The sequence below is a fragment of the Phocoena sinus genome, chromosome 5 (assembly GCF_008692025.1).
Source record: "Phocoena sinus isolate mPhoSin1 chromosome 5, mPhoSin1.pri, whole genome shotgun sequence".
In the NCBI taxonomy this organism is placed as follows: Eukaryota; Metazoa; Chordata; class Mammalia; order Artiodactyla; family Phocoenidae; genus Phocoena; species Phocoena sinus.
This window is the reverse complement of record NC_045767.1, coordinates 118390709-118409366: the sequence shown is the minus strand read 5'-3', so window position 1 is coordinate 118409366 and position 18658 is coordinate 118390709. Positions and strand designations below refer to the sequence as shown.

At 41.5% G+C, this 18658-nt stretch overlaps 1 protein-coding gene across 2 annotated transcripts in view; it reads left to right on the top strand.

The window, feature by feature from the left end:
- The first annotated feature begins 1775 nt into the window (after positions 1-1775).
- Positions 1776-18658, top strand: part of SCOC (short coiled-coil protein) — a 37859-nt gene continuing 20976 nt past the window's right edge. The window contains exon 1 of one of the 2 annotated variants that reach the window (XM_032631838.1): positions 1776-1922. In XM_032631838.1, coding sequence (XP_032487729.1) covers positions 1853-1922 — 70 coding nt within the window. In that variant the 5' untranslated portion in view covers positions 1776-1852. The remainder of the gene's footprint in view (positions 1923-18658) is intronic. The other variant, XM_032631837.1, reaches the window with a different exon arrangement.

Below are 18658 nucleotides of genomic sequence, written 5' to 3'. Positions count from 1 at the left end.
ATGATTATATATAGAGTTGCTAGAAAATGCAGCTCATATGGTAGCCATGAGTATATGCCTTGTAGACCTCCAACTTTGGTGTAACTGACCAAGAGCCCCAGCTGCTGTGCTCTGAAATCCATCACCATATTTGCCCAGAGGTCTCACTTCCCACCAGCTGCTCCCATCCAGTAACTAAGCACTGCAGGAGTGCTAAGGGAGACCATTCCTGGGAGGAACAGGATGCCTCTTATGGTCAACTTTGGCTTGAGTACTCTTTGACAACCTTGTTGAAATTTCCCTAGTCTGAAGGACAAGCTAGACTTTCCATCCTGCTTTGTCAGCTCTGCATCATGTTCTGATGGCTCTCCCAGCCTTTCCTGGTTCCATCCCTGTATTCTCTCACCCTTTTAATCCTACTTTAGTGTCCGATTCTTAGAGGACTAACATAGTCTGGCATTCAAAACTCTCTTAGCTATGAACTTTACCTATATGCCACCTTATCTACTATCTCTTAGCTGCATGTACCTTCCACTCTTGGTTCCCAAATGTGCCTAATGCTTCCTCATCTTTGAGCCTTTGTCCACGTCCCTTCACTGAGAAAGCACTCAGCACCCGGCCATTTTTGCCTATTGGATACCACTTGTCACTGATCAAGCATCTCAGATGTCACTTTCTCTAAGTCTTTCAAGATCTGCCAACCAGGTATACGCTTTACCTTCTTAAACCTCAATGAATCTTGCCTTTGAGCTTTTTAATAAGCTTATTAACAGCAATAGCTATTTCTTACTTTGAGCCCTCCAAAGTCCCCAGCTTGTATCAAATAGGCACATAATATGTGTAGGATGGAATTGGAAAATTAGGGGGAATTCTAGTGAAATTTAATTTTTAACATTAGGATTTCCAACAGCTTACATCCATTTTGCTTGATATAGCAATAATGAACTCAGATGAATAAAAAAAAGCCTATGTATCAAAGCACTTAGGGCAAAATATAGCATGTAGTAGCTCAATTTTAATACCTGCTTAAAATTCTTCATCAAATTTGGCTGATTTTTTCCCCCAAAGAGTGATGATGTAAAATTTTTTTAAAGTTTTGGGTTTGTTTATGTATATCGAGGGGGACTAGGGGCAAAGAAAAACAGCTGTACAAGAAAATTTCCTCCTCTAGCAAAGGGTCTTTGGCCTAAGGGCTGGCAAGCCCAACATCTCTCCCCTTTGGCTCCTCCAGAAATAGAGAAGGGAGATCTTGTCATTTTAATGAGATTTCATGGAGTAATATACAATAATATGAGAGAGCACTGATGAGCTTAATACATAGAGAATCTTATTCCCTCACATATGCCTGATTGTTTGGAGTCATTATTAATCCTTACAGAAGACATTGTGATACAGGATAGGAAATTGAGGCTCTGTGACCAAGTCATGTGCTAGGTCACTGACCCAAATCCCTTAGAATTTTATTGTAGGTGTCCAAAAGATTTGTTAATCACATAAAACTCAATTTCTCCCCCCAACCTCATTCCAGGGCTTTTGGGACAATGTTCTTGGACAATTCAGTCTAAGGAAACTGATACTGGATTGAAGGCGAGGTTTGACATCTAGCCAGAGTACAGCAGGAGTGCCAACTCAACTGCTTCAGGTAAAGGTTTGTAACTCTTTAACTTGGGTCTCTAATCATTTCCGGTTAGGTCCACAACACGCACTAAGAACTCCTCAGGTGGAAAGCAGGAAGAGGGTGGCTTGTGCAAGGATCAGATAGCACCTACGTGGGCGCTCGTTTATTAATTATTTAACAAGGGCGATCACATGAGAGAACTGCCGTTCCCCCTGCCCCCATTTTTCTCACTAACAGGCCTGAAAAGTGAACAAGATGGACGGGTCCAGCCAAGAGGAAGAGGAGGATCGTACTTTCACCAACATTTCTCTTGCAGACGACACAGGTAAGGAAGAACCTGATGAATTCTGAAACATAAAATTCAGCAACTGCTCAGCTGTTTTTTAAAACTATAGTTTTTATTGTTTTTATTATAATGGTAAAACATAGTCATTGTAGAAAACTTGAAAAAATATAGCTACAAAAATAAAACCAAAAAAATGTTTAATTAAGAGCTATTTTTCTTTTTCCTTTAAAATTAAGTGATTATTTTAAAGGTTCTTGTGGTTGAATTACACATACTTTAAAAAATCAGTTGACAAATAAAAATATAAAATGTTTATTTCCTAAGAGCTCAGGAAACATGACCTCAACATATGTAAAGTGTATGTTATATATATAAAGTACAGACGCCCCATTTATATTACTTAGCACCAGTTTGCCAATATGAAGTCAGTGATGAGAGAAGACCTAAAACAACCTAGGATATTATTACTCCAGTTTGTTCAATTATAGTCCACTACTTCTCTATTTCGTGAAATAATTTTACCATTTCTGAAAAATGAACTAGAATACACTGCAATTCGCTTTAAAAATTACTGCAGAAAATGTCCGGTTTTTAAGCAAGGACAAAGTTTGCTGAATTCCACACAAGAGAAGGAAAAAGAGGGGAGCAGTGGTTCTAAAACGCTGATGGAAGGGGTAACTATGGCTCATTCAACATCCGAGAGAAAACAGACACTGCTGAGTGGCACAATGTTAACTAGAAACACTTCAAACCTATAAGCAACTACGTCGTGTGTGTGTGTGGGGGGGGGTTGGTGACGTTGTTTTGTATCCAAGTTCCCTTAGCACAGTCATAGAAGCCAGCAAGACTGCAGCTAAGCAATGGGGGTTACTGATTCTGATTAACAGAGCAGAACATGAATATTTAACATCAATTGCTTTCATACAGCCACGCTTCTCCACTTTCTCCCTAAATGCTCAGATTCAAAAAGCCTCTTTCTAAAGTGTGGCCAATTAGCCGAACTGCCAGCCAGCCAGAGCTAAGCTTGGCCTCCTGGCACCGCATAAACATGCTGGGGGCTTTGAAAATCAAACAGGTGCATTTTCAGCCTTTACGACGCGAGGAAAAGTACAAGGTCCCCGGGCTGTTGAAGAAGTGGGATACCGCTGGCCTTCACATGCTCCCATCAGGGCGTTTTAGAAAAACGACAGAGCTGCAGATGGCAGCGAAGGAAACAAAGACCTGGGAAAACCTGCTCCTTAGCTCGTGGAAGACACGATGAGCTCTGAGCGTGCGCGTGGGGAGTCCTATATGCCGTGGGCGCGTGCGGTTCCTACGGGGCGCTGGCTTGCTCCGAAGACGCCCCCGCCCAGGATTCTTTCTCCCTTGTGACGTGGGCTGGGTCTGAAAGCTGATGCTCGCTGAGGCTGAGAAGAAGCCTTTGTGAAACATGACTTTCATCCAGTCCTCGGCACCGCCTCATCCCTAACCCTCCGCGTCTCATCCTCTGCCGCCCTCGCGCTTCCAGGGCCCACAAAAGCAGAGGAGGGCGGGGATTTGAAGTCAGGCGTCTAATCCAAGGTTGTCAACAGTTTGGAGAGGGACACCGTCGAAGTTGTTAGCTAACCGAATGTGAGGCCGACAGTAGGCGTAGGCGCGGAATAAAGTGATAAACTGGGACGGGGTAAGCAGGATGCCTGGGTTGGTGGTGAGCTGTCGCAGCCGAGGGAGGGCTTTGAAGGCTCCTTGCTCGCCCTCAAGACCTCCTCATCCCTGGGCAGACGAGTCACAGAATCTTGGGGCACCAGGGGCCTTCAGTGATGGTCCAGCGTGGTAACCAGCAGTGGGCTGAGGCACTAGCTCTGATTCGTGCTGCTTCAGCTTTCCAAGACGGCACATAGAAATTGCTCAGGTACTTGTAGCAGGAAAGAACTGAAACCCCATGTTCTTTGGCTTTTGGAGATAAGTGTATCAATTTGATGTGGCAGTACTGGTATGCTCTTGTTAATAAGAGGTTCTTGGTCTTTGATAAATAAAAATGGGAAGACAAATTATGATGAAACAAATGCAGCTTGTTCACAATTTCACATTAGATTGACCTACATTTCCTTCAATAACATCTATTTCCATGCTGAGTTTCCTGCTGTTAAGAAGGAAAACTTAAGAGTGAAGTTTTAAAGAAATTGAAATTTCTTTAAGCTTAGGTGTAGTGTTTTTTTTTTCAAATGATTACTAAGTTTTAAGGCCACAAATACTTATTAAGATGTTTGGACCTGAATACTTAATTTGTGGAACTGTTTGGTATTTCTCTTGGCCTTGGAGAACTGTAAAAAAATAACTTAAAATGAAGGGCACCGTGAACCAAGGTAGTTTGGGAATCTCCGGTCTAAGCTGTACGGTTGTTGCACTGGCCTCCCTTCTGGGTGACAGACACACAGTTCAGGACAAAGACATCTGATAGTATTGCTCTGTCCTTCCTTCCTGTCTTTCTGATCCCCTGGCTTTGATGCTACCACAGTTCTCAGGTTCTCCTTTAACCTCTCCTCATCATTCTCAGGCTCCTTTGGGAACTCTTTCCTACAAGTCTTTCCCCAAGATTCTGCCCTTGGCCTGCTTTCCTTCTCTCTCTGGTTCCACACTATATACCAGTGACTCTAAAACAGCTTGTAAATTCAAACACATTTAGGGCCAAGCAGTGTATTTGTGGGAAAGAGACAATGGTATATCATTGTTTATTTCATTCAGTTTCCAAAACAAACCATTGAAATTTCTATGCTCATTTCAGTTTATTAGGTTTCTCCATCATGTATCTTTTTTTTTTTTTTTTTTTTTTTGCGGTACGCGCACCTCTCGCTGCTGTGGCCTCTCCCATTGCGGAGCACAGGCTCTGGACACGCAGGCTCAGTGGCCATGGCTCACGGGCCCAGCTGCTCCATGGCATGTGGGATCTTTCTGGACCAGGGCATGAACCCATGTCCCCTGCATCAGCAGGCGGACTCTCAACCACTGTGCCACCAGGGAAGCCCTGTGCATTAATTTTGTATGCTGCTACTTTACCAAATTCATTGATTAACTCTAGTAGTTTTCTGGTAGCCTCTTTAGGATTCTCTATGTAGAGTATCATGTCATCTGCAAACAGTGACAGTTTTACTTCTTCTTTTCTGATTTGGATTCCTTTTTCTTCTCTGATTGTTGTGGCTAAAACTTCCAAAACTATGTTGAATAATAGTGGTGAGAGTGGGCAATCTTGTCTTGCTCCTGATCTTAGTGGAAATGGTTTCAGTTTTTCACCATTGAGGATGATGTTGGCTGTGGGTTTGTCATTTATGGCCTTTATTATGTTGAGGTAAGTTCCCTCTATGCCTACTTTCTGGAGGGTTTTTATCATAAATGGGTGTTGAATTTTGTTGAAAGGTTCGTCTGCATCTATTGAGATGATCATATGGTTTTTCTCCTTCAGTTTGTTAATATGGTGTATCACACTGATTGATTTGCATATATTGAAGAATCTTTGCACTCCTGGCATAAACCCCACTTCATCGTGGTGTATGATCCTTTTAATGTGCTGTTGAATTCTGTTTGCTAGTATTTTGTTGAGGATTTTTGCATCTATGTTCATCAGTGATATTGGCCTGTAGTTTTCTTTCTTTGTGACATCTTTGTCTGGTTTTGGTATCAGGGTGATGGTGGCCTCATAGAATCAGTTTGGGAGTGGTCCTCCCTCTGCTATATTTTGGAAGAGTTTGAGAAGGATCGGTGTTTTCTCTCCTCTAAATGTTTGATACAATTCACCTGTGAAGCCATCTGGTCCTGGGCTTTTGTTTGTTGGAAGATTTTTAATCACAGTTTCAATTTCAGGGCTTGTGATTGGTCTGTTCATATTTTCTATTTCTTCCTGGTTCAGTCTCTGAAGGTTGTGCATTTCTAAGAATTTGTCCATTTCTTCCCGGTTGTCCATTTTATTGGCATATAGTTGCTTGTAGTAGTCGCTCATGATCCTTTGTATTTCTGTAGTGTCAGTTGTTACTTCTCCTTTTTCATTTCTAATTCTATTGATTTGAGTCTTCCTCCTTTTTTTTCTTGATGAGTCTGGCTAATGGTTTATCAACTTTATCTTCTCAAAGAACGAGCTTTGTTTTATTGATCTTTGCTATCATTTCATTCATTTCTTTTTCATTTATTTCTGATCTAATCTTTATGACTTCTCTCCTTCTGCTAACTTTGGGGTTTTTTGGTTCTTCTTTCTCTAATTGCTTTAGATGTAAGGTTAGGTTGTTTATTTGAGATGTTTCTTGTTTCTTAAGGTAGGATTGTATTGCTATAAACTTCCCTCTTAGAACTGCTTTGTCTGCATCCCACAGGCTTTGGGTTGTCGTGTTTTCATTGTCATTTGTTTCTAGGTATTTTTTGATTTCCTCTTTGATTTCTTCAGTGATCTCTTGGTTATTTAGTAGTGTATTGTTTAGCCTCCATGTGTTTGTATTTTTTACAGATTTTTTCCTTTAATTGATATCTAGTCTCATAGCATTGGTTGGTTTTTACCTTGCTCCTTCATCTCTGTGTATTTCTCTGTCTTCTCATTTTGCTTAACTTGCTGTGTTTGGGGTCTCCTTTCCACAGGCTGCAGTTTTATAGTTCCCATTGTTTTTGGTGTGTGTCCCCAGCCCCAGCGTGTAAGGTTGGTTCAGTAGCTTGTGTAGGCTTCCTGGTGGAGGGCACTAGTGCCTGTGTTCTGGTGGATGAGACTGGATCTTGTCTTTCTGGTGGGCAGGACCATGTCTGGTGGTGTGTTTTGGGGTGTCTTTGAACTTAGTATGATTTTAGGCAGCCTGTCTGCTAATAGGTGGAGTTGTGTTCCTGTCTTGCTAGTTGTTTGGCATGGGGTGTCCAGCACTGGAGCTTGCTGGCCATTGGGTAGAGCTGGGTCTTAGCGTTTAGACTGAGATCTCTGGGAGAGGTCTTGCCAATTGATATGACGTGGGGCTGGGAGGTCTCTGGTAGACCAATGTCCTGAACTCGGCTCTCCCACCTCAGAGGCTCAGGCCTGACACCAGGCCAGAGCACCAAACCCTGTCAGCCACATGGCTTAGAAGAAAAGGGAGAAAAGAAAGAAAGAAAGAAAGAGAGAATTTTAATAAATAAATAATATAAAATAAAATAATTAAAATTTTAAATTAAAATTAAAAAGTAATAAAGAAAAAGAAGATTGCAACCAAACCAATAAACAAATCCACCAATGATAACAAGCACTAAAACTATACTAAGATAAACATAAAAGTCAGAAACAAGTCAGTCGCAGACAGCAAACCCCAAGTCTACAGTTGCTCCCAAAATCCACTGCCTCAATTTTGGGTTGATTCATTGTCTATTCAGGTATTCCACAGATGCAGGGTACCTCAAGTTGATTGTGGGGATTTACTCCACTGCTTCTGAGGCTGCTGGGAGGAATTTCCCTTTCTCTTCTTTGTTCCCACAGCTCCTGGGGTTCAGCTTTGGAGTTGGCCCCACCTCTGCGTGTAGGTCACCCTCATGCTTCTGTTCCTACCCAGACAGGACAGGTTTAAAGCAGTGGCTGATTAGGGGGCTCTGGCTCACTCATGCCGGGGGCAGGGAGGGGTACAGTAGTTATAATACGAATGTGGGGCGAGCCTGTGCTGACAGAGGCCGGTGTGACATTGTAGTAGCCTGAGGCGTGCCGTGCATTCTCCTGGGGAAGTTGTCCCTGGATCATGGGACCCTGGCAGTGGTGGGCTGCACAGGCTCCCAGGAGGGGAGGTGTGGACAGTGACCTGTGTTTACACACAGGCTTCTTGGTGGCGGCAGCAGCAGCCTTAGTGTCTCATACCCATTTCTGGTGTCCTCACTGATAGCCGCAGCTCATGCCCATCTCTGGAGCTCGTTTAGGAGGTGCTCTGAATCTCCTCTCCTCGTGCACCCCAAAATAATGGACTCTTGTCTCTTAGGCAGGTCCAGACTTTTTTCTGGACTCCCTTCCACTAGCTGTGGTGCACTAACCCGTTCAGGCTGTGTTCACGCAGCCAACCCCAGTCCTCTCCCTGGGGTCCGACCTCCGAAGCCCAAGCCTCAGCTCCCAGCCCTGGCCCGCCCCGGTGGGTGAGCAGACAAGCCTCTCGGGCTGGTGAGTGCTGGTCAGCACTGATCCTCTGTGTGGGAATCTCTCTGCTTTGCCCTCCGCACCCCTGTTGCTGTGCTCTCCTCCGTGGCTCCGAAGCATCCCCACTCCGCCACCTGCAGTCTCTGCCCGCTAAGGGGCTTCCTAGTGTGTGGAAACTTTTCCTCCTTCACAGCTCCCTCCCTGAGGTGCAGGTTCCGTGCCCATTCTTTTGTCTCTGTTTTTTCTTTTTTCTTTTGCCCTACTCAGGTACGTGGGGAGTTTCTTGCCTTTTGGGAAGTCTGAGTTCTTCTGCCAGCGTTCAGTAGGTGTTCTGTAGGAGTTGTTCCACATGTAGATGTATTTCTGATGTATTTGTGGGGAGGAAGGTGATCTCCACGTCTTACTCCTCTGCCATCTTGAAGGTCCACCTCTGTAATATATTTTTATTACTCTGAAATCACGAAGTGTGATGCCTCTACCTTTGTTCTTTTTTTCTCTCAGGTTTTTTTTGGTTATTTGGGGGCTTTTGTGGTTTCATATTACCTTTAGAATTGTTTTTTCTATTTCTGTAAAAAATGCCATTGGGATTTTGATAGGAACTGCCCTGAGTGTGTAGACTGCTTTGGGTGGTATGGACAATTTAACAATAGTAAAGACTTTGGGTGGTATGAAAATTACAAAACAATGATGAAAGAAACTAAAGAAGATACAAACAAATGGAAAGTCATCATGTATCTTTTACATGTAGCAGATATTACTCTTAATATGGTTTATTTCACAGTGATGTTTCAAGTTTAATTCTTTCAACAAGGACATGGTTGGTTTGCACATCAAATATATGGGAACATTATTAATTTCACAACATCATTTTCTTTGAAACACACAGTCCTCTTGGACTAGATTTCTTTTGCTACTTTTGATTAAGAGAACAAGAAAAGTTTACTTTTCTTTTAACTCTACTGTAAGCAAGGCAACAGCAATTGTGATGATGAGATAGCAACCAACGCTGAGCCTCTGGGCCAGGGGCCCAGCCAGGTGAGGACTGAGGCTCCTGAAGAGCATGTGCCCTGCTCAGAGAGCCAAGCTGCTTCCCACTTCTAGCTGACTGCTGTCATGAAAGAATGGAAATGCAAAAAAGCACAGTTTTCAAGAGACACCAAAAATACAGGGGTTTTTTTGGTGCAACTTCCTGATTCTTCCCTGTTTTCCACCTAATCCTAATTTTAAAAACAATATCATGGAAGTCCAAACAAAACACATCTGCAGGTCAGATATGACTGCAGAAGAAGGTATTTTCAGACTTCTGTTCTCAAATCTTTATCGTTTGTCTTTATCTCTCTTCTTAGTTTCTGATTCATAATCCAACTGCTTGCTAGAACCTAGATATGTCCCAGGTGTCAAATGAACTCATCTTACCCCTTGGGAACCCCATAATCTGCTCCCACGTATGATTCATAATTTTAATGAATGGCCGCATCATCTACCCAGCTCCTAAAGCGAGAAATTCACATGTCGTCCCATTATCATTTCTCACAACCCAATCAAAGCACTGATTCCTGTTGACTTGACCTTGAAAATGTTTCTCAAATTAATCTGGCCTTCTCCAATCTTATCACCACTTCCCTGATCAGGCCCTCATCATCTCCCACATAAACCACAGCATCAACTGCCCAACTGTTCTTCCTATTTCAATTTCTATCCCTTCACATCTCTCCTCCACACTGCCTTTATCACTCCCTCTCCCTGCAGAGATCGATCGATGCCTTGCATCCCCTGCTGGCTGAAGTCCAAGACACTTAACGTGGCATTTAAAGTCTCCCTCTTCCTGGCTCTACCTATCTCTTCAGTGTCATTTCCTGCCACAAAGTTTGGGCTCAGTAGGAAACACTTAATGTTCTATGCACATGCTGTCTATTTCATGCCTCTGGACTTTGCTCATACTGCTCTCTTTGCCTGGAATAACAAAACTCACCCTTTCTTGCCTGGCTAATTCCTATTCATCCTTTAAGAACCCATCCAGGCATCACCTCCTCCAGGAAGCCTTCCTTGACCTTCCCAGGCTGAGTAAGGTTTCCTTTCTCCTTTCTCAGAATGCCAAGCTTATCTCTACCTATATTTTTTCACAGCATATTATACTTGTATGTATATGGGTTCCTTCCACCAACAGACTGTGAGCTGCTGGAAGATGGAACCTGGGTTTTAAAATGTCTGTACTTCTGGCACCTAATCCAATGTCTGGCACCTAATAGACACTCAAAACATTTTGGCCAAATAATTCTGATTGAGTTTGTGTGTACACTGGGATGAGGGCCCCTAGCTGAGAATAGACTCCTAAGGTCAGCTTTCCTAAATCATTTCTAGTTTTAAGAGTTTCTTTCCTATCTCCACTTCTGGGTCATTTAGTTTTGCTTTCAGAAAACATTTATTGAGCACCTACTATCACTTGCCAGGTAGTAGACAGGACCTGGCTATTTGGAGAATTGGCTCAGAGTAGTGTGGAAGAAAGGGCTTGAACTTTGGAGTCAGAAATTCCTGGACTTGAGTCTGTTGGACTTTTAGCGAGTTATGTAACATCCCTGAGCCTCAGTTTCCTAGGTCATGAAATGATCATAAGAGTATGTCTCTGAATTGTTTTGAAGATTAAATGAAATAATAAAGGAGGCTTCCTGAACCAGCCTGGCCTACAGTAAGTATTCAGTACATTTTAGTTCCTCCTTTGCCCACTTCAAAGAGATCACACACAAGTTTCTTAAAAGGCTCCAAGATTTGTCATGGTAACGGCACCGCCCTGTGGATGCTGCTCTGTAAGCGGGACTGCTGATGTCTTCCTGATAAAGAGGCTTGTGGTAGAAGGGGGCGGGGGGTGGATACGAACAAACCCTTTAAACAAGAGCATGATTCTCTTCTGATACAAATAAGATAGCTCCTCTTTTTCCTCTTCATCCTGGCCCTCACCTCTTCCCTGCCAACATTCTTCCCACCACTGTCCTCCTTTATGCCTCAGCCTCCTTCCTGACTCTGCTCTCTAAAATCTCTCCTGGATAATAGTCAAAGCTGCTTCTGCATCTGTTTTTGGCATCCCAATTAGCCCTCATTGTAAGGTGGTAATAAGCTTCCTGGAGAAGTGGCACAATTGTCGTGTGCTTTTATTTGGTACCTCTTCCTACCACTGTTTGGAAAATGTAACAATACCCCCCTCGTGCCCCGCTGAAAGCGGTCTGGGTTTGAAAAGCTTTCAGAAGGCCATCTGCCATCCCCTCAGCCAAGCAGCAGATCAGACACGACGCCCTGCATTAGTTAGCACTCCAAGGTATCAAGGGCCTGTATTCCTTTTCATCTCACCCTCCATTATAATATGGGCTAAAGAAGGAAACATACTCGTGGCTACCCAGCTGGGAGACACAGTGAGTCATAGCAGGAGTCTTGTCCGAAAAAAGGGAGCAGGCTTTTCTTTTCTGATGGTGAATGGAGCCAGTGTTTGCAGCCAGCACCACGCTCCAGCGTCCCCTGCACTGCTGGTAAGGGCTTGACTGCGTTACCCTGGACCTCACGGGAGGATATGGTGCTGATGACTCCTGGAGTGGAGGCATCCTTCAATAAGTACACAAGGATGAGGTGAGGGTTGGTCGCATGTGCTGGTCAGGAACAGTGAAGCGCTCCCTGCTTCACCTCAGTTTACACCCTCCAATGAATTTGGCCATGAATATTAATTTAAAAGATTATTCAGACATACTTAGAGATGCCAAAAGAGATCACCTCTAGAATGGTACAAGTGTTTTTGTTTTTAGTGGCTTGAACAAGGGTGTTCATTGCACCAGCAATGGCAGAAAGTTTCAGCAAATCTTTTTTTTTTTTTTTTTTTTCAGCAAATCTTAATTGGCATTTGGGATCCATATAAGTATACATAATGTCATTGGCCAAGTGAAATATCTCTTCCTGTAAGCTGAAGATAATATGGACAGTGGCATTGGGAATACCTCCCCTGGCCCAGCAAAATGCCTTTGAGACTTAGCAGAAGAGATTCAATAAGAAAAAGGAGATTAACTCTGCTTCTCAGTAGCTTCTGAGAGTGCTATGACTCTGGGGTCACTAATGTATCGCTAGAAATTGTAAGTGCTTTCTGCGAAAAAAAATCTTCCATCAGAAGAAATCCACTTAACTGAAATAAAACAATCTAGCATAATGCAAAAACTAGTTTTAATAAACAAACTTAAGAAACAGAATGTTACGGCAGCATCTAAATATTCTCAGTAATCTAGATTGTTCTCTAATTTTCTCATCAATACGTAGGTATTAATATTTTGACTCTTCCCTTAAAAGACAAAACCATCCATCAATCGCCTTGTGTCAGTAATGTGTTTTTTCTTTATTAGATTAACAACAACAAAAAAGGGAGTAAGAATGTTTTACGTTAAATTTATATGAAAGCCTTCATAATTGTGCTAATTTTTTTTCCTAGAGAAAAATCCAGAGGAGATTCAAAAGATCAAGGGTGAATTTGATTTACCTGAGCTCATGAGCTAATGAGATGCTGACCTTCCCCACGTCTTTTTCCTGTCAAGAAGGGAGCCAGGGGGCTATTTTCCATCATGGGGACCTTCATTTCAAAAAGGCTCCAATTGGATTGGATCCACTTTGGACACATTTCCCCTCACAGGCCTCCAGCCTGCCTGACTTGTTCCGAATTTGAGGGTCAGAGCCTGGTTTCCTTAGACGCTTGGGGTTCCCCTGAGAGATCCTTTGAAGGTTCTCTTTGAGCCTTCAGACAGAATCTGGAGTGTAGAGAGAAGGAGGGTGATGCTTAAAGAGCAGGGCAGACTGGAGGAACCAGCTTCAGCTGTGCTCCTCAACCCTAGGAATGATGTTTAAGTGATTCAAAAGCTCTCAGTGACCCTACAGGAAGCAATATGTACTCCAATCACAGAATCAGAGTTGTTGTAAAAGCTGTTTCAGAAAGACATGTTTTGCTTTCACGGATAGGCTTTAACCTTCATTTTCAATCCTTGAATTTGACATTGGAAAGGGAAGGGACTCAGTGGCAGCCCCCAGGAATGGCCAGGAGAATAGTGAGCCTCCCTTGCCAGCTTTTTTTTACATCTTTATTGGAGTAAAATTGCTTTACAATGTTGTGTTAGTTTCTGCTGCACAACCAAGTGAATCAGCTATATGTATACATATATCCCCATATCCCCTCCCTCTTGAGCCTCCCTCCCACCCCTCTAGGTGGTCACAAAGCACAGAGCTGATCTCCCTGTGCTATGCAGCATCTTCCCACTAGCTGTCTGTTTTACATTTGGTAGTGTATACATGTCAATACTACTCTCTCACTTCGTCCCAGCTTCCTCTTCCCCCACTGTGTCCTCAAGTCTGTTCTCTATGTCTGCATCTTTATTCCTGCCCTGCCACTAGGTTCATCAATACCATTTTTTTAGATTCATATATATGTGTTAGCATACAGTATTTGTTTTTCTCTTTCTGACTTACTTCACTCTGTATGACAGACTCTAGGTCCATCCACCAAACTACAAATAACTCAATTTCATTTATTTTTATGGCTGAGTAATATTCCATTGTATATATGTGCCACATCTTCTTTATCCATTCATCTGTTGATGGACACTTAGGTTGCTTCCATGGCCGGCTATTGTAAATAGAGCTGCAGTGAACATTGTGGTACATGACTCTTTTTGAATTATGGTTTTCTCAGGGTTATATGCCCAGTACTGGGATTGCTGGGTCATATGGTAGTTCTCTTTTTAGTTTTTTAAGGAACCTCCATATTGTTCTCCATAGTGGTTGTATAAATTTACATTCCCACCAACAGTGCAAGAGGGTTCCCTTTTCTCCACACTCTCTCCCACATTTATCGTTTGTAGATTTTTTGATGATGGCCATTCTGACCAGTGTGAGGTGATACCTCATTGTAGTTTTGATTTGCATTTCTCTAATGATTAGTGATGTTGAGCATCTTTTCATGTGTTTGTTCCTTGCCAACTTTTTGTTAGAGCGACCTGAATCTTCCCTCCACCAGCCTCCCTGGGATGCACACAGCCAACAGTCACCCCTTTTCAGCCCTTACTGGCTTTCTTCCCCATTTAATCATTGCTCCCTTGTTTCTCCACACACACGTTTCATTGTCAGCTTAATGACTTTGGCTCAGACTACTTGGCTGTGCACATGCCTTGGTTCTCTCCTCGCTGGTAGCATGACACGAGTAAAAGTGGAAAAAGCTTGCATTTTAAAACACATTCGTCCTTTCTTATCCCTCCTGAGAATCTTCACTACCTTTTCCAAGCAGACAAAAGACAACTATTATTCCTTCATCTATGTGAATATTTTGCTTTCATTTGCATTCTTGGTGAAAAGGTTAGTGGGTTTCTCTAAGGTCATGATAACTATTTAGAAAGCTTTGTTTATAAAAGTATCTAGAAGATGTTTTTTCAACACTGTTTCTTATCCTTTTTAATTTTAGAATTTTAAATGGCTTGAGCTTCTTTGTGCTATGACAGTGTTCCTCAATGTACAGGGGATTCCTGTCCCTTCTGCTTTAAAATAGTGTAAAAACAGAATTTCTGTAAATACAACGTAGTTGAGAATGGACTTGAGGACACGGGAAGGGGGAAGGATAAGCTGGGACGAAGTGAGAGAGTGGCATGGACATATATACACTACTAAATGTAAAATAGATAGCTAGTGGGAAGCAACCGCATAGCACAGGGAGATCAGCTAGGTGCTTTGTGACCAGCTAGAGGGGTGGGATAGGGAGGGTGAGAGGGAGATGAAGAGGGAGGAGATATGGGGATATATGTATATGTATAGCTGATTCACTTTGTTATAAAGCAGAAACTAACACACAATTGTAAAGCAGTTATACTCCAATAAAGATGTTTAAAAAACCCCAGAAAACACAGTTGATATATAATTTGAGCCAGTCACAGTTAGCAATGATGGTTGGCCCCTAGACACTAACATTTTCAGCCAGTTCTCTCTGTGAAATACTTAGTGATCGTCAAACACACAATTGCCCAGGGAGAGCCTATGTTTCAAGGAATTTCTCAAAGAATAGTACTTGTAGAATATTTCCTGCTAACACAAACAGTATCTCCTTTATTGGTCCATTTTGTAAGTTGGGACATTATCCATTTTCCATAGTATGTAATCATTTGACTGTAAAAGGAATTAGGCAAGTTCACAGCTAACTGGTCATTTTTGAAAAGCAAACTGTATGTTTAATATTTCTGTCATGTTCCAATGATTACATTTTTAAGGGATTCTTTTTTGCCAACCTTTTGTTTTGGGGTGTGGGAGACAGGTAATCTAAAGCAGACATTGAAGAAAGATGATTAGTCACCTGTCACTCTAATTTTCCTATAGGTTCTCAATTCTGGAGACAATTAGGAAAACCAGTTGGTTTCTTTAGAAATCCTGGTGAACTCTTTGGATATTTGATACCATCTAAAAAATAACCCACATTCATCACAAATAAAACTAAGAGAGTCACAAAATTAAGTATTTGGAGTGAGCCCACATTCTATTAACTAGTCATGTGTCTCTTAGATAAATGTTAATAACATTTATTGAGAACTTAATACGTCCCAGGTGCTGTGCTCAGAACTTCACATTCATTATCTCATTTAATCCTCACAAATAGCATGTGACAGACATTATTATCCCTGTTTTTGAGATTGAAGACTGGGGCTCAGAAAGGTTTAAGAACTTGTATGAAGCAGAGCTGGGATAGCAGCCCAGGTCTGAGTGACTTCAAAGCCTTCATCAAATGACAGTGCATCAGGACAGCAATTACCAGATGGCATAACTGCATTATACTGACAAGGTGGAAGCAATAAGGTGCTTTGCAGACATTGAACAATGTAATATGGTCCCTTAGTTATGTTATGAGGTCACTGTTTCAAAAATGTAATCATAGATTCAGAGGGCAAGAAGAGCCCCAGAGGCTCTCTAACAATATTGGAGTATGCTCAGACAAGAAAGGTAGAATATAAAATTGTACCTATGTTGTGATTACAACCATGTAAAAGTAATTTATGTATATGGACTAGGATGGGACGAGAACTTGGGAAAATGTATTTACTAATGTGTAGGGATTATGTTATTACATTTTCATGTTCTATTTATACAATAATTTTTTTCTTAAAGATAAGATTAACAGAGGTTTTTCTGATATACAGAAGAAAGATATTAATCCTAACATGAGAGCTGATTTTGAGAAGCATGTGAAAATACCAGTGCTAGGATTAAGGACACCTATCAAAACATCACTACTGCCTTTTGCATTTTTAGTGATGCATGCAAAAAGTTGTATTAGGAAAATAAAATGTAGAAAGTGGTAGATTTGGCTATAGGACACACCAGGCACAGAGGGTGGGGAGAAGGGGAGATAAGACATTAAATTGTAAATGCCACACTTCAGCATAGTCATATCTTATTTGTTTAAGTTTTATTTTGAAACAATCTCAAGTGCCAAAAACTTGCAAGCATGTGAAGAAGGATCCTTTCTTCCTGAATTATTTGAGAGTAAGTTGCCAACTCAATGCCCCATCACCTCCAGACACTTTAGTGCGCACTTCCTATGAACAAGGACAATCTCCTTCATAATCATGATACAACCAACAAAGTCAGGAAAATGACATTCATACATTACTGTCACCTCATCTTCAAAGTGCATTTAAGGCTCACCAGTTGTCTTGATAATATCCGTGACAGAAAAGGCACCCAGCTAGAATCATACATTGCATTTAGTTGTCATGTCGATTTAGCCTCCTTCAATCTGGAACAATTCCTCAATCTTTACTTTTGTAACCTTGATACTTTTAAAGATTATAGAGCAGTTAGTTTATAAAAGGGTCCTCAATATTGATACACTTGGCAAGAATATCAGAAGTGATGCTGTGTTCTTCTCATTGCACCCTATCAGGTGGTACATAATTTCTATTTATCCCTTTACTAGTGAGGTTCACTTTGCCCCCTTGGTTATGGTGGTAACTTACTCCTTTTTCTTTTAATAATAAGCAAGTATTTGGGGGGTGGGAGATATTGTGAAACTATGTAAATATTCCATTTCACATCAGACTATTATGTATGTATGTATGTAAATCAGAATAGACTCATGGTTTCCTAATTTATTGAGTGGGTTAAAAATCCTCAGCGTGCCCTTAAAGAAGGAGAAGAGGAAGAGCTACCTACTATCTTGAAATCTTTTATATGTAGTATTTTAATCAAGCATATATGGATTCTCTTCCTACTGCCTTGAGTTATTAAAATTCTCACTTACACTCACTTGATTTCTTCTTCTCTTATAAATTAGTCTCCAAAAGAGAGATAGGAAAGAATGACCAACAAGGAAAAGTTGCACATTCTTTTGTCCATTCATCCACTCAACAAATATTTAATGAGAGACTACTATGTACCAGGTTCTCAGTTCAGGCTGTCACTTCAGTGTGTCTGGTTTGAGCCTCAAGCGGTGCTTCCCCTGCAATGAATGGCCACCACGTGGATGGTGGGTGTAGACAGCACGTGTTCCTATTACCATGTGTCTGGGCTCCCCAAAGTTGTTAACCTTAATTCCTCTCAGAAGATGGGATGTTTATAAGCCAAACACTGCTATTTCCACATGGACCTCAAATTCAGGATTCATGTTAGGGTTATGATCTTAACTTCCACATACCAGATGGGCCATGTTGACAAAATGGTCAAGATACAGAGCAGAACTGTCTCTGTCATTTCACTAGACTACTTATTGTAACTCTTCCTCCTATGTTTGTTTTAAGGAAAACACCATCATATTCGGTCTCATTTTCAACATTCTAATAGAGGCTGATTCATCGTAGCATCTTTAATTTGTTGCACCTCATGCCTTCTCTTTTTTCTCACATCTTCCTTATTCCCTCCACAAATTTTAAAATCCACTCTGTTCTTAGTATTTACCTTGACTTTTCTCCCTCTCAACTGACATCTCTGGTCTTGTTTCTCCCCTCCCTGCCTTGTTCTACCTCCCTCTTTTCTACCTTCCCTCCTTCCCATCTATGCTGTCCTCATATCTATGCTGTCCAAGGTCCTCTTCCTATTTCCTTCTTCCTAATCTCATGGCCTGACCTTTGCACTTTTTGCTCCTCTGGTCCAGGAGATGAAACAATACTTCACTAGTCTGAGTTGAATGATTTTGGGGAAAAGTTTTAGTTTTATAATTTTAGTACATGGAGAGGAAGCCTTCAGCTCAGATAAATTTAGGTTTAAGCACATATAATTTGCACATTACAATTATTGCTGCTAAGTCTATTAACCATTCACAAATAAATATTGCTTCACAGGCTAGTTATTTCCCTTATTATTCATTTATGGAGGATGCCTTTTCCTTAGGCAACAGTGAGTAATAATTAAGTTTCCAAGCTCTGTAGTTGAAGTCCCTGAAATCAAGTCCTGGCTCAGCAAACTGTGGTAACACTGGGCAAGTTATTTAACCTCTCTAAGCTTTAGTTTCCTCTTCCATAGCATGGGGATACCAAGTACCTACCTTCTAAACATTTTGTAAGAATTAAATAAAATAGTTCTTGTAAAACTGTGGGGCACCTGGTAAGGGGGGAATAAATGTTACATATATCATCAATATAGTAAAAATACTTGTGATGTACAAGGGAAAATTCTCTACAACTAATACCCTTGA